At 40.8% G+C, this 16,782-nt stretch overlaps 2 protein-coding genes across 5 annotated transcripts in view; one reads left to right on the plus strand and one right to left on the minus strand.

Moving 5' to 3' along the window:
* The window catches only part of LOC148306538 (uncharacterized), a 73,124-nt gene that overhangs the window by 27,715 nt on the left and 28,627 nt on the right, over positions 1-16,782 (minus strand). The window contains exon 1 of one of the 4 annotated variants that reach the window (XM_088264841.1): positions 1,972-2,116. The exons of the other annotated variants lie outside the window; for them this stretch is intronic. The gene's annotated coding sequence lies outside the window, so the exon portion shown is untranslated. Of the gene's footprint in view, positions 1-1,971; positions 2,117-16,782 lie in introns of those variants that run through there. 4 annotated transcript variants of the gene reach the window in all.
* Positions 6,697-15,919, plus strand: LOC148306539 (uncharacterized). The gene is made up of 3 exons (XM_088264829.1): positions 6,697-6,852; positions 10,472-10,702; positions 11,810-15,919. The coding sequence occupies exons 1-3, from the start codon at positions 6,697-6,699 to the stop codon at positions 15,917-15,919; spliced, it is 4,497 nt and encodes a 1,498-aa protein (XP_088120955.1).

The raw sequence follows: 16,782 nt of genomic DNA on the forward strand, positions 1-16,782 counted from the left end.
ATATATATATATATATATATATATATATATATATATATATATATATATATATATATATATATATATATATATATATATATATATATATATATATAAATTACTAAAAAATAAAACGTTTCAGTATAACGTTCAGATAATTTACGAGTATACTATTATATATTACCTGCATACATATATAGGTACCTGACATTTGTGCGTAATGCATTAAACCCATGATCAATAATTATCAATCATACATTGTAATTTTATCAACAATATTTTTTATATTGTCCGAAGTTCAAAAAACGATAAAAATGAATGAATAATTTAGTTACGAGTACTTTATCGTAGTTTGCAAAACAATATATTTAATATTATCAATGTAGTACTTAATTGCTATCTAGATGCATAACATTTCCGCTCCTTTTGCCGCAGGGGTAGGGAACCATTTTTATAAAATTTTATTTAATAATTCTTAATTTAATTCAGGTATGTAGGAATTCAATTATATTAATTTAGTGTGGATATGTCCAACTTTTTGAAATAATTTAAATTGGAAACAGAATGTGCGAAAGAACATAGGCAGTTGACAAAAAATTACTAGACAATAAAACATAAAAATCTATCAGATTTAGAGGAATTATTAAGAAAATATGACAAGATGAATAAAACAAATAAATGAACTATGTCAAATCTCGATTGATATAAGATATTAAATTCATTGTACCTATTGTACTATTTTCAGGGATAAACCTTATTCATTATACACAGTCCGCCTCCGTGGTGTAATGGTCAGCACGCTCGGCTACCCAGTTCTGCTACGGTTCTGGAGGTCCCAGGTCCGATTCCCAGGGGGGGGGGTTAAGTAAATATAAGTGATTTTTTCACTCCAATATTTATTCAATATTACCCTGGACTGGTACCTGAAGCTGAGGGCTGATCACCCTTCCTTCATGCGTTAACGATCAAGATAACAGTGCGTTTATATGATGCAGTGCCCTATGCACCATTAGGGTGTTGATAAGGGTTTGAAGAAGAAGATACACATTAACTATCATTTTTAAGATGTACAAACTGAATATGCTACAAATCCTTGAACATAATAGACAAGGGGAATTTTCTTAAGCAACTAATAAATATTATTTTTTAAAAAAACTCATGTACCTCAAAATCAAATGTCATGGATATAAATTTTCACCTTGGGTTGGCTTATTTCAACTTATTTGTATCTAAACCGAATATCTACTCACAACTGGCCAGGCCTGTATGTACATAGATGTGTGGCTACATTATTACTGTGCTCGCTTGAATTTGCACATGTTTAAAGGCGACTGCAGGTGTACAAATGTGACCAAAGAAAGAAGTGAATATAATGGCACAAAATAGCCCCAACTGCACATATTTTACAGAGCAAACATGTATTGTGAACATAGAATGTTATTTGAGGAATGTTACAATGCGAAGCATTATATACATATTTAGCAAAGAAAATTTTCAGGAAACTCGCATGAGTGACTTATGGTTTAAAGTTGCGATTTTATAAGAAAAAACAGCATTTACAAATTCGGTATTTTCTCACAAATTGATATAAACGTGTATTATTTTTGAGGATAGTAAAAATATTAACAGTTCATTGATAGAGGTTATTTAAAAAAATATATCGAAATTTATAATTAAAAATATTCAAATGTATATTTTTACACAAGCTGACTAGCTATGCAATGCATAAAACGATGGAAGTAGAGATTATGTTTTTATCTTTAAAATAAATTAAAATTAAAATATTGGAATGTTTCTTATTTTAATCAATCTTAAAAAAATTGTTACAACATTCAAATTATGAACATTTAAACGTATGTTTTTTTTCTTAAAGATTTCTCGCGATAAAATGAAACAAAGAATATTGACTCGATATGAGAAGCTGATTTACTATTGACGCATGGAAAATCTCAAGCTATATTTGGTTACCAATTTAGCGAGACTTTTATTTACCTCCGATACTCGTTACCGGTGTCGAGATGTCGCCACGTTGCACACGTACAGTTCACAATTCGCACTTGGAAAAACCAGAACATTAAATCTTATTTGTCAAGTGATCACAATGAGTGGTATGCTCATCACACAACTCAGGAGTAATGGACGATACATCCGAAGTCCCAAGCGGAATACTGAGTAATGACCAAGTAAAAGACTGGCGCTTTCGAAGATTTTCTCAGTTATAATCGGATTCCAATTACCACCAGTGTCGACCAATGTACGTTCAGCTAATTCACAATTCGTTACAGAATAATATTTTCATTACTTAAACGTATAAAGAATCACACTTTCCTTTTTCAAAGAATGTCTTTTAAGGCTTCATCGATAGCCGTATGTCGCATCCTAATGGCTCCGTGCATTGAATTACAATGACGCTTCCGAATATATAATAATATTGTCTACCGTTTATATTACATAAAACGCACCTACAGTACCTTTACTCATCAGTCTTTCCAATGGTTTCCTGTGTAATTGATACATTTTTAAAATTAATTTGACAAATGTTGGATCATGTAAGGGTTGCGCTATTCTTACCAATACCTTAATTATAAAATGAAAACTAATATACCACACCAGTAATGTTGTATAAGATATTTTAAAATCATGTTCTGAATTTCACTTTATTTTATAAAATATCGTAATTTTTGGCTCTTATTTTGTCTCCAAATTTTATCACAAATAACAAATATATATGGAAAAATTGCTTCAACTTTGGGGATAACCTCACTTCACACCATAAACAATAATCGTTTTCAGAGTATGTATGTGAAATATGTAATATTTATATCTAATAAAATGTCTAGTAAAATCAGAAAGCTTATGGAAATAGAAGCCAAGCAAGTGGACGATTTCGATTCAGAAATTGTTTATTCGTTAGTCGTTATTAATACCTGTAATTAAAATCAGTTAATTGATAACCGAAATAATATTATGTGACAGGTATTTTAAGATTCAAGGTAAACCAGTGTGTATATGTGTGCGGGTGTGTGTTTCGTATAGATCAATATGACTGATGAAAACATTATTAATGTAAAATAATGTGTTCAAAAAATGACGTGCTAAAACTATAGTAACACAACCCATTTTCTTATGGTTAACGAAATTTCTAATGACAATAAATAGAAATATGTAAACTCAACTATTTCTGGACATTCATTACGCATTCGCTTGTCCAAGAAAAGTCAACTCGATATTGCGTATTATTAAATTAATATTTTTCTTCTGCTTTTATTCCAAACCGACATTAAATAAAAATATATCGTTTTGATATTTGAAAATGCCATACACACACGATATATATCCGAAAAATTGTAAAATTGGAAGACGCGTGACAAAAACAGGAATACTTTTATTGAGTTTTTTGTTGTGAAAATAAATCGTCAATCGCCTCTGTAGAATTGAGCCATATAGAGGCATAATATTTTTTGTTCGCCGCTAGTTGATTGATAATTGCTACAAAAATAATCTTCAACCGATAAAAGTATTAAGATGTGAAGATTTTACACTACAACTACAGAAAACGAAAGAGAACTTGTTTTATAAAAATCTCGATCACTACCTTAAATATTACAATATAAGGAACTTGATTTCTTTAGATGCAACGACTTCAATTTTCAGTTGTAAAAAATATTAAAAAACCATAAAAAATTAACAATATATGAGGAAAATACATACAATTGTATTTTCAATCTCAAATCAATTGTTAATACCTTTGGATAACCACAAAGAGCTGATACAGTAATAGAACCTAATTATAATAAACAATGATAGATAGAAAATTATTTACATACTTAAATCACTAGTTGATGTTATCAAAGGAAACCATGACTTTAATTGGAAGCAAGTTCTTAAGATAATGAAATAAGGACTCGTCTAATTGGAACCATCTTTATTAGTATGCACTACATACACTACTGTGCTCCGTTCCTGATGAAGTTCCAAGTTACGAACAATGGTGTCACTGCACAAGGCCTCACTGTCCCATTGGATATCCGAACAATCGAAATGGGCGGTAATCGAAACGGCATTAAGGCGACAATTTAATATTTAACACATACAATAAACCACTCGGGAAGAGAAGAAAAGAATAATCGCATTGGAAACAAATAAAAAAAGTAGGTACTTATTAAAGGCTTATATAAAGCGGATTTATTTCGTGAATTTTTTTTTTTATTTAATTTTTTTTTTATTCAATATCATTACAAAAGTTTTTTTTTAATAATTTTAATTCATTTTCTAGACATTTCTACTTTTGCAATCTTAAAATTAATAACGCAGTTCTCTCAAATAAAGAGACTAAGCTCTTGTACTTGGAGAAGGACTTACACGTATTGTACATGTTTGTTGGTAATATAATTTTTTTTGACTAAAATTATTTTTTCTTTTTTTTTTCTTCTTGGATTAACATGTAAGTACATAATTCATTTAATTTATTTTTTTGCATTTTAATGTCTTAAATTTTTTTTTATATCTGTAGGAAGGTTATTGAAGTACGTGGTTCCCAAATATTTATAGTTCTGTTGTAATTGTTTGGTATTGTTAAGTCATGTTGGTATCTCTATCTCCAATATGAACTTTTCTTTAGATTTAAGTATATTTCACCCTTTAATAGTTGGAGAACTGCTGTTTTTGAAAAAATGGTTTCTAATTTTGTTATACTAGTTTTTTTAATGTAATACGAATTGTGAATGATATATCATTTATATTACATAAAGAGACTTTCCTATATAATGGGGTATTTCTAGATATTACGATGTTAGTCACGAACATCGTTACAAATGAAATTTTAAAGTAATTTTGAATAATAGATGCACATTGCAAAATACTTTTCAAAAACTACCCCCCCTTATTTGTTTTTTTACTATAATTATATTACTCATCCCACTCCCAAATAAATAGAAAGCGTGAAATCTTATACTAAAATAATAAAGCATACTAATTAATTAATTTAAAATCGCTTAATCAAGCCGATACTCGTCCTAAGATTGGAATGCAGTGTTATGTATGACCAATTATAATTTTTACAAAACGTCGAAGGAAAACGTGTAGCACACATGGGTTAGCTTGTTAAATGTCAAGGCCCGATAATGTTAGGCAGATAAATAACAAAATAAACATAATTATATAACATGATACGCTGCGTAGCCATATGTACACTTACAAAGACAACTTTTCAATTCGTACATATTATCCGTCGCTGTCATAATATTACATTTTCTGAGATGAAAATTTTAGAGCGCGTACAGATTGCCCTTTATGGCGATCATTTGATCTATTTCGCCTCAATTTAATGAAGCTACCACATATCACGAAGTTCTAAAACCACCAGTAAAATATTGAATACCATGAATACCATAAAGTAAAATGTTTGAACTCCTAAAAACAAAGTCATCAGAAATTGTTGTTCCTAATAGCGATCTAGGCATCTAATGGAAAACGGATGACTGAATTGACAAGCCTTTTCCGCTCTTTTGTCATAGCTTATACTAGACTCGATATTTCGATATTTCCCTAGCTAGAAAGTACGCTAAGGATCGATTTACAAGCTTTTAAACATTTTAAAATCAATCCTCACCCTTATAGAAATTTATTATCAAATTTAAAAAATGGGATAAACTCTATTTCCATTATATAAGTACAACCAATATTTAACCATATCAAGCAGAACATCGGAAATGGACACAATGGTTAAAATACGTTAGAATATATTTTTTAAAACTGAAAGTCGACTTGGATCATGGAAATTCATATCATTAAGATAGTATTCGAAAGTTAGGATAGAAGGTAAATTATCGGGGAATTATAATGGAATGTGGATGACAGAGAACTGGTGATACATATTATACTGTAACTGTAATAATCTTTAAAGTACCTTTGCGTACGTCCATCTGACGGCTACTTGATGGTTATACTTTTATTCGGGTCCTGAGTATGGAATACAATCTCGGGATTCCAGACGTTTTATGTAGATTAGATGGAAATTGATTAAAATTGTATTTACTATTCTCAATCAATGTGAAATCACAGTATGAAAAAGTAAATGAAAAACGATATTCTAAATAAGAGTTGACGAGACAATGCTTTGTGCTAAAGATGGTGATACATTAATTACCGTTTTATATTTAATATTTAATTTTTAAAAAAATGTTTTTACTTTTTTACACAAGCTTTTATTAATTTTCTATATGTGGTGTTTTCATAAAAGTTGATAGATTTTCGTGACTATTTGTTTATAAAATACAGAATAAATAATGTACTACTCACGACTGGTAAAGTGTGTTCATTTCCAAAATAATTTTGATTTGATACTAGCAAATGTTGAATGATTGTTTATATATTTTTTTAATAAATGGTAATTTTATGACTACTGTTTTTTTTTTAATTTAAATATTGGTAAGCACTGTTACTAATTTATTTAACACATTATAATTTTAAAATATACATCAATTTGTTAAAAAATATTTTTTAATACTGAAATCCACCATGCCTAATCCCGGGACCGATTCTGGGATTGAACTTTTACAATCCCGAAATCCCGAATTTGGAAAAAAAAACTTCAGGATCTCTCCTGTTATCTCTCCTGTCAAGCATTCATCATGCGATTGTTATACCAATGTGTGACGTCACAAAGCCAGAACGTGTGGTGCGTGAACTCGGCTGTCGTGATCAGGAGCCGAGGAGATGAAAGGGGTGACGGGAGACAGCGCTCGGGAGGCGGGTAGGGTGGAGGGGAGAGGGGAGCCGCGACACTTGTGCCAGCCACCGCGGCCTTCGGCTGCCCCCGCCCCCCGCCGCCACCCGCCCGTCGGCATCCAGTCCACCCGCCACGAACATCAGGTCAGCCTGAGCTGTTCGTCTGCGATTCTGACATGAGATATATAGCGCCTAATATCGCCACATGTTGAAATTAAATGCTATAGTAATAAACATGGAAAAACACGTAAGAAATATATGGATCATTTGCGTTAAATTTCTGATATCAATTAACACGTAAATTTCAGAGAACGAATTTCCCGAACACAGTTCAACACCCCGACAGGTTTCAGGAGCTAATTTTTCCGTTGATCTAACTCACTTACATTTTATGTTGTCGTCTGACTCTAAATATAGTGATTGAAAAGTTAGACTATTATGCGTGATTGATGTTTACGATTGATTACTGATAGCATCAAGAAGTAAAAGTAAATTTTAACCATGCTCAGCAGACACATATATGGTATAATCTGATCCCCTTGATTCACAAAAACACTCATATTAATCCAATATATTTTTCACAGATAAGGTGAAATTAAACAAATAAAAAAACTGCGTATTTATGTTCTGTGAACAAAAATATATACTAATTAATTTTTTTACAAAGATGTTAATAATATTAGTTTATAACCATTCACCGAGGTTTTTATGTCTACCGGTTTCGAGACGTACCCGTCTCTTCGTCAGGACAATCACTACCACAGCATGCAAACAATACCACCCTTCACCACCATAGCACCATTAACACACTCAAAACTATGGTACTATGGTGGTGAAGGATGGTATTGTTTGTATGCTGTGGTAGTGATTGTCCTGACGAAGAGACGGGTACGTCTCGAAACCGGTAGACATAAAGATCTTGGTGAGTGGTTATATACTAATATTATTAACATTTTTGTAGAAAAAAAAAGTAAAAATGACTAACCACAAAGTAAATGCTTTAAATATTAATAATATTGAGAATATAAAAATATATAAATAATATGCAATATTAAACACAAACAAAATATAGTTGTGTGCGTTAAAGAATGCCTTCCACCTACGAAAACACACATTTTCGTTGTTTTTTTCTTTTCATGGAAAAAGACATTTAAATTTAAAACGCAATAGTATTATGGCAATGTATCGCGGTTAAGCCATTAAAAGTGTTATTACGTACATTATAATAAAGATTGGTCTAAAATGAATGCATGAGTGAAGTAAGTTAAATTTTGTTTTATTATTTATGACTGATTTTATTGAAGTGTGAGCATCTGTTTATGTATTACAAAATTGATGTACCATACACGGTGAGCATAAAACTATATAATGTATTTGATAAAATTGAACACATAATACATACATCATTATTCATAATGTGGAGTTAGCTCTCTCCGAAATGTGTAGAGATATGTATCTACTAATTCCGATAATACTCTTGATCGTCTTCAAAAGCCCACGTAATATTATTCACGCTTAGTGTATATAATAATATGTATTCAATAATTGACTTGACAGCAGAAATGAATCAATTCTTAAAAAAAACGAATCACATCATTCCAGACACAATATCATGGTTGTGTTTTTCTTTTACGTTTTATTTTCATTTTTATGGGCGCATTTTGGTATTGTGCAGAGGGAATATCTGTGCAGCATATCTATAATAATATAATCTGAAAATACGCTTGCTAATTTTATAGAAGGTGGCAGTATAGGATAATAATGTGGCTATTTACTGCAATCTAGATATAATAAAAAAGTAATGGTGAAAGATTATAATAATTTTATCACCAACATTGAGATGGAAACAATAACGAATAGAATTAAAATTCGACAGGCTTTTTTTGCCGCTGTCAGATTATTGTTGCCATAATTTGATCTACAGATCTCAGAATGTCGATCATAAATAATTACGAATGATGAAAGTAAAAGGTGAACAAGGAGTTGTAAATGTGAATATATTAATTAAACCTGTAAGTCATGATAAGTGGAAGACATTTATTTATTTGTATGTAGCTTTTTAAATAGCGAAAAAGCGTTCTCAGGGTGCAATGCACTTAAAATTTTACAAGAAAGCAACATTTACCAGATTATTTTTTTACTTTTAATATTACATGATTGGAGAATGGATTGAACTTGGTTTACTTTCATACTACTCTGCGGTTCATGGTTCTCTTTCGACGAGCAATTTGGAGAAATGACGGTCAAGTTCAGACGAGTTATAAATTGGAATTTTGACGGTGAACCGAAGCGAGAGCGATTATTATTATAAACGTATATCTGGAAATTGTGAAAGAAGTACCAGATGAAGATATAACAGAACTAAAAAGTTTATAACAAAATATATAGAAAGGAGAATACGTGAACGTTAGTATCCATTCAGTCTACTCCTAAAGAAAATATGTGTTTCAATCGCTATTTGCGCTGTTAGATGATATTCGATTTACGGTGTAAATGGTAAATACAATTACACATTTTTTTAAATGAATGCCATACGTTCTGTATACATAAAAGAGTCTTTATTTCTCTGTGACAGAACAGTTAACGCGGTGAAAAGATGCGACCAACAAAAGCACACATCGCTCACTCCTTTCAAGAACGTCATAAATCAAAAAACTTGATTTTTCAGGAGAACGTTTTTAAAGTTTAAAAATATAATACGATGTATTAAAAATAAATATCAAGCCACTTATTGAACTTTTTACTGTGAAACAGATCTTTTTAGGTAAAACCTAAGGTTTTTTCTCCATTTTTAAAATATTTAGTATCTTCAAAAAAAATATTAAACAACACCTTTTCTTCAAAATGCAAAAACAACACTTTCTGCACTGTAGCAGGTAAATATTAAGTTTAAAATATGTCTCTTTTGCTGGGATATAGTACATTTTCTGGGCATTCCGAAAACATGCACAACTAAAAATTTACGAATTTTGATTTATGACGTTCTTGAAAGGAGTGAGCGACATGCTTAATAAAGAAATATGTACACCATTTTACGTAGGAATTGTGCGTGAACGATTTTGTAATGACCTTAAAAAATATTGAAGTTTCAAGTTTACTGTTATGATTTTTGATCAGCAATCTACGTGACAGAATAATATTACGAATTATGAATATTCAGCAGCGGAACCGCAAACAGCAAACGTTTATAATGATGTAGTGCCGAGATAATTAATTCTACAAAATATTATTCATTTCTCGTCATGTACCAGTTGAGAAAATGTCAAGCTGGTATTATACTGGTCTGTTGGTATTTCGTATACCAAGAGCCAATTATACAAATTGAAATATTTGTTGGTACCTGCTCAAAAACTACTATCTAATTAAATTCACAATTACACCTACTGAGAAACAACATTTTTACATCTTGCTAGTGAAAAAAAATCCAATAATTCCTAATTTTGGAAACTTTTTAGAATGGCGACTTAATTTTTACATTCAATACAATACCTATTAAACTATTTTTTATTGGTATCCCAACTAAAGTGACGCTGTTTATTAAGATGGGAATATGCATGTCTGGACATTTACAGGGCTGGCGACCTGCCACTGACCAGTTCAAGTGATCACATTATACGCTATGCAACATTCACCATCTTACCAATGATTGGTGTTACGGACGGATCGCACACCCCGTACGGCGAGATTCCGAAGAAGACCAGGCGTGTACATTTTTGAGAGTCATCGCACGTAACCCACGCCGGTTACATTTTGGTCCTTCGAGCCGGATCCTTCAACGCAGTCTCCAGCTACGATGCCTGCATCCCTGAGGTCGGGACGCAACGTCGCCATGGAGCCCGAAGAGCAGCGCCGTGAGGAGGATCGGGACTCTGTCAGTTCAGTCCGGACTGATACGAGTAGCGACTTGCGCCGCCAGATGGCGGAGCTAGCCGCCAGCAACGAGAGGCAGTTCCAGCAACTCCGTGAGCTGTTGTCGAAGTGCACAGCAGCTAACGTAAGCTCCCCAGGGGGGGAGGTTATCGCGGGTGTCGAACAATCCACCCACCTACGAACGCGGCAGGACGACGCCGCCAATCAGCCCAGAACGGGATTCAGGACATCGGCCGCAGCTCTACCGGTTCCGGTGTTGGATCCGGAACCTACGCGATTCGCTGGGGAATCGCGGGACGAACTGACCGGCCACAGAGGAGAAGCGCCCGGGGGACATGGCCCGGCGCCTACTGGCAACGCGGAGCCGAGGCGTATGGAAACCTCTGGCTTGCGTTGGCGCGCACCGGACGAACGCGATCGCTACCCGGTACGCGAATGGGTCGACGGAGCTCGACCGGACGAACGGCACCGCAGAGATGATGGAAGAGCAATCTACGCGGAGCCCTCACCCCGAGGCGGGGACTACTTTCGATGGTCGGGGCAGCCGCCGGAGTTGCCCAAGTTCAGCGGAGACCCGAGGGAATGGCGCCGCTTCAACGCGGCATATCTCCAATCTACTGAGAGATGGGGGATAGGGGACGCTGACAACATCGGAAGATTGGCGCGCGCACTGGAAGGGCGTGCGCGTCACATGGTAGCAGGCCTGCTACTGTATCCGCGCAACGTGTCGGAAATATTGCGGACGCTGGAGGACGCCTTCGGCAGCCCGACACTCATCATCGCGCAGATACTGGAAGACGCCCGGAGGATGCCGAGTCTCGCCGACCACCCCGCGGATGAAGCAGTCGTGGATTTTGCGGTTTCGATACGCAACGTCATCACCACCGTGGACGGGATGGACGCTTGCTATCTCGACAACCCGCAGCTGCTAGCGGAGATGGTTGCCAAGATGCCGACGCAACTCCGGTGGGATTGGTTCCGCGATCGCCGCCGCGAGACGAGGAGCAGTATCTACGATCTCGCCGCTTGGCTTGACGAGATCACCGCCGGCATCACGCGCCACGGAGGTCTGTTCAGAATGGTGGCGAGGAACAGAGACAAGGAGCGCGCGGGTCAGCGCGACAAGTGCGCCGAGCCCGCCCGCCGCGAGAACGCTCGACGCGTCGAGCCAAGGAGTCACGTGTTTGCGACGCGCGACACGACGAGTGACAAGGAATGCGTATTTTGTAAGGCCAGCGGGCATAACTTACGCCGATGCAAACGGTTCGAGAAGAAGACCGTGGACGACCGCTGGGAATTTGTGCGGCTGTCCAAACTGTGTTTCCAGTGTTTGGAATCAGGGCACAGGGTGCCCGAGTGTGAAGCAAGAAAGTGTGAAATCTGCCGGAGACACCACAATAGAATCCTGCACTACCGCACGGATGGTGCCGCGGAAGCCGTGAAAAGTGAGGAAGTTGTGGACAATGCGCAGGTGCTGTGGACAAATGACTGTGAGGTCCCGGTCACATTCAAAGTGCTGCCGGTTACTTTGAAGGGACCGCGGGGGACCGCAAAAGTGTTCGCCTTGTTGGACGAGGCTGCGTCTGTGACCCTCCTCGAGGAGGGTGTCGCCCGCGCGATAGGTGCTACGGGGATAGCAAGGAATCTGACGATAAAAGGTGCGACTGGACAAAGCAACACACACAGGTCGCAGCGTGTAACGGTGACCTTGATAAGTGATCACAACGGGGAATTCGAGATCGGGGCGAGGACCATCAAGGACTTGGACCTTGTACACAAAAGTGGCGCGCCCGCGCGGACTGGAGCTCGCGTCATCAGACCGCAGATGCTGATCGGCCTCGATAACGCGTCTCTCATGTTCCCGATCGACACTCCAGTGCTTCGGGAGGATGGTCAGCTGACCATAGTGACCACACTGGGGCCAGTAACGTACGGGGGTACCGTACACCCCAACTTCAATCTGCCAAACAACCGGGTCGAGCAAGGGTTGGACGAGCTATTGAAGAGAAACTTCGCCGTGGAGTCATTGGGCGTCTCCACCGCCGAAAGGAATCGCGCAACCGATAAGCGCGCATTGGAACTCTTGAAGAATACTACAAGACAGCTCCCGTCAGGCCAATGGGAGACCGGGCTATTATGGGCTCGGGACGGAGACGTACTGCCGTGCAATCGCCAGGCAGCCTTGAACAGGCTTCACTCTCTAGAAAGGAAGCTAGGACGTGACGCGGCATTGGCAGCGGCTTACAAGGCCAAGATAAGTGAATATATTGGAAAAGGATATGCTGTGAAGCTCGACCCCGCAGAAGAGAATGTGCACCACCCGAGGGAGTGGTATTTACCTCACTTCGCTGTGAGTAACCCGAACAAGCCGGGTAAGATAAGAGTGGTATTTGACGCTGCCGCCCAGCACCGGGGGACGTCATTGAATGACCACTTACTGACAGGACCAGACCTCCTGTCCTCGCTGTTGGGGAACCTCCTTCGATTCAGGGAAGGGGCCGTGGCGGTAGCCGCAGACATCAAGGAGATGTTTCTGCGAATTAGGATCAATGAAGCTGACCAGCCATCGCAAAGGTTCCTGTGGCGAACGAATAGCCGGGATGAACCCGAAACGTACATGTTGACATCGATGATGTTCGGCGCGAAATGCTCGCCCAGTAGTGCCCAGTTTGTCCGCGACAAGGTCGCCCAAACGTACGCACACGAATTTCCGGCCGCCGCGGCGGCCATACAAGGACGAATGTATATGGATGACTATTTGGATGCGACCGACAGCGAAGAAGCGGCCGCATCCCTCATACATGGCCTGAGGCAGGTGCTCCTAAGGGGAGGCTTTGAGCTCACGAGGTGGGCGTCTAATAAGCCAGGAGTCCTGAAAGGCATTGCGGAAAAGGAAAAGGCGGAAAATGCCATCAGAATAGGAGAAGCAAATACAACGGAAAGAGTCCTGGGTTTAATGTGGAACCCCAGGAGCGACACGTTTCTCTTCGAATATGGGACCGAGATGGCCTCGATCCCCGAGAACCCCACCAAGCGCCAAATGCTGAGCGCGACGATGAGTATTTTTGACCCGGTCGGCTTTATTACGTGCCTCACCGTGCGGTCAAAAATTATCCTACAGGCCGTCTGGCGATCAAAGACGGGCTGGGATGAGACGCTGTTGCCGGAGCACTCTGAGAGATGGTCAGAGTGGCGCCGGCTGATGGAGAACAACGAATGCAGAATACCAAGATGTGTGCTACAGTCTAAAGGGCGACTCGTGACGCTGCACATCTTCTGCGACGCATCTGAACAGGCTTGTTGTGCGATAGCCTACTTTGTGAACGCCGGCGACGCGGCGTTCGTGATGGCCAAATCGAAAGTGGCCCCCCTGAAGCCGCTCTCCATACCGCGCCTAGAGCTACAGGCGGCACTGATGGCGGCACGGATGGCTGCCACCATCAAAAGGGAGAGTCAGGCGAGGATAGTAAGAACGATCTACTGGACGGACTCCAGCACGGTGCTGTGTTGGATACGCAATGATCCTTTGAAATATGCAACGTTCGTGGCCAATCGATTGGGAGAGATCGATGAGTTGACCACGCGTGAAGAATGGAAATGGGTCCCCACAAAGGAAAACCCGGCGGACATTGGAACCCGCGACAAGGGGACCCCTGACCTCTCAAGAGACGGACTGTGGCTTGGGGGCCCGCGTTTCTTGAGGGAGGAAGAGACAGAATGGCCCACAGAGAAAGTTGGGCGAACGAGACCAAGCGCAGAAGCGCTCGAAGAAAAACCGGTTCGACAGTTTGTCGGACACACAAGGAACGAGGAGGCCCTCCCGCAGGTGGAGCGGTTCTCCTCCTGGACCCGGCTGGTGCGCACGACCGCCTGGGTACTACGATTCATCTCCAGATGCCGGCGGCACTCGGTCACAGGACAACCCGGAGGGGGGTTTGAGTTGCGCGCCGCGGAGATGCAGGACGCTGAAAACATGTGGATTAGGAGGTCACAAGAAAGCTCATTTCAAGACGAGCTGCAAATGCTGCGGGAGGGAAAGGGAAGCCCGCCCGGAAGCCGTCTGTACGCCGCGACGCCGTACTTGGACAGCAATGGAATAATACGAATGGGTACACGCCTTAAGGCCGCGTCCGAATTCGCGGCAGGCCTCACTGCCCCACCCGTCCTCGACGGAGCATGCCGATATGTGCGGCTATTGATTGAACATGTCCACAAGAAAGGTGGACATCCAGGAACAGAAAGAACTGTAGCAGACCTACGAACGAAGTATCATATCCTGCGGCTGAGGGACGCCGCTAAGAAAATATCACGGGAATGTCAGACATGTGAGACAGCTCGGAGCAGACCAAGGATCCCACTGATGGGACAGTTGCCCGCATCCCGGCTTGCGTACGGCGCACCGCCCTTTGCGCACTGCGGAGTAGATTTCTTCGGGCCGATAGCCGTGACTGTCGGCCGAAGACGGGAAAAACGTTATGGCGTTCTTTTTACGTGTATGGTTACACGCGCCATCCACCTAGAACTCGCGTCCTCACTGCAAGCGGACTCCACGATAATGGCAGTGAGGCGGATGATTTCCCGGAGAGGGTGCCCCATCGCCCTGTACTCCGACAACGGGACCAATTTCCACGGCGCCGACAAAGAGATGCGCGACGCCGTGACGGAACTACGGAAGGATGGAAAATTGTTGGCGGAGCTGACAATTCGGAACATAAGATGGGAATACATACCGCCATCTTCCCCACACATGGGTGGGGCATGGGAGAGGCTCGTTAGGTCGGTAAAACGAGCTCTCAAGGCGACTTTAAACGAACAGGCTCCGAAGGAGGAGACCCTGAAAACGATACTGGCCGAGGCAGAGTATTCAGTTAACAACCGTCCACTTACACAGGTGACTCTGCAGCCCGAGGAAGCTATACCCCTCACCCCGAACCACCTGCTCATCGGAACCGCTAATGCGCACCCCACGCTGGCGCATTACGACGAAGACGACGAAGGAGCCTGCCTTCGCAAACAGTGGCGGATCGCCCAGAGATCCGCGGATATGTTCTGGCGGCGCTGGCTGCGGGAATATCTCCCAACGTTGGCCCAACGGAAGAAATGGCGCGATCCCGCGCCTCCGATCCAGAAGGACGACATGGTCGTAATTGTCGACCCGAACCTGCCGAGGAACTGTTGGCCGCGGGGAATAGTGACCCGAGCCGACCAAGCAGCAGACGGCCAAGTACGAGTCGTGGAGGTAAAGACCCCTAGGGGGGTCTACACCAGGCCGGCCGCAAAGATCGCGGTAATAAGAAGAGAAGGCGCGCGACCCGTCCCCGAGAATTCAGGTGCAGACTAGCTGCACGGGGGGAGTGTTACGGACGGATCGCACACCCCGTACGGCGGCCCTGAAAAAGAATTCCAGGCGCCTGGCGGCGAGCGAAACGGTCGCCCGTCGGAATGCGACCCGAAGAAGGGCCTCTATGGATTCTACCGATTTCTCATATATTTACAGAATGTATTAGATATAAGAAAGAATAAGACAATGTTAATACATAAATGCGCCTAGATGTTAAGTAGTATAAATAGATTACTGATATAGATTACTGATAAAATAAACTTGTAAATTGTAAATTGTAACGTAATAACGAATTGTTGGAACGGCACCGGTACGGTATGAAAGTGTAGCCCGTCCGGTGCCCATTAGAGAGAGACAGAGATATGGCTGTCTCTCTCCCCCGGCCGCTGATTGGCTGTACTTTCCCACTGTCGGGCGGTACGCGATCACGGCCGGGTATATAGAGGGCGCATTTTTTGATAATAAACCAGTTCTGGTGTGACTGTTGAAACCTGTGTTTCATTTCTCCGCTCCCGCTCCTTGGACTACTCGCCGCGCCGCCAGCCTGGACCGCTTCGCCTCATTATACCGATTCACGGACCAGTTTCGGAAAGCCCTTATCAGGGCTATTGAGGTTGACTTGTCGGTCCAGTGCCCGCTCTTCCCGGCTCATACATCCATTCACCTCCGTCCGTATCCAGCTTACTCGGTAACTCGGTACGGCGGGGCCGTCTGGAACGTCACCCCTTACAACGGTGGCATAGTTGGGAGATTCCGAAGAAGACCAGGCGTGTACATTTTTGAGAGTCATCGCACGTAACCCACGCCGGTTACAATTGGCAATCAATCACTCAATTTTTTAAAAGTTGTATTATTCTTCAATT

This window comes from Brachycentrus maculatus, unplaced genomic scaffold (genome assembly GCF_059751285.1).
Source record: "Brachycentrus maculatus isolate JH-2025_06_01 unplaced genomic scaffold, ASM5975128v1 h1tg000238l, whole genome shotgun sequence".
In the NCBI taxonomy this organism is placed as follows: domain Eukaryota; kingdom Metazoa; phylum Arthropoda; class Insecta; order Trichoptera; family Brachycentridae; genus Brachycentrus; species Brachycentrus maculatus.

What these genes read in the sequence shown, in the direction of transcription:
- LOC148306539 (XM_088264829.1), top strand. Translation starts at nt 6,697, where the DNA reads ATGAAAGGGGTGACGGGAGACAGCGCTCGGGAGGCGGGTAGGGTGGAG. An exon ending in CCACCCGCCACGAACATCAG is followed by an intron (nt 6,853 to 10,471) that starts GTCAGCCTGAGC and finishes TGGTCCTTCGAG; the next exon opens with CCGGATCCTTCAACGCAGTC. An exon ending in CGAAGTGCACAGCAGCTAAC is followed by an intron (nt 10,703 to 11,809) that starts GTAAGCTCCCCA and finishes GTATTTTGTAAG; the next exon opens with GCCAGCGGGCATAACTTACG.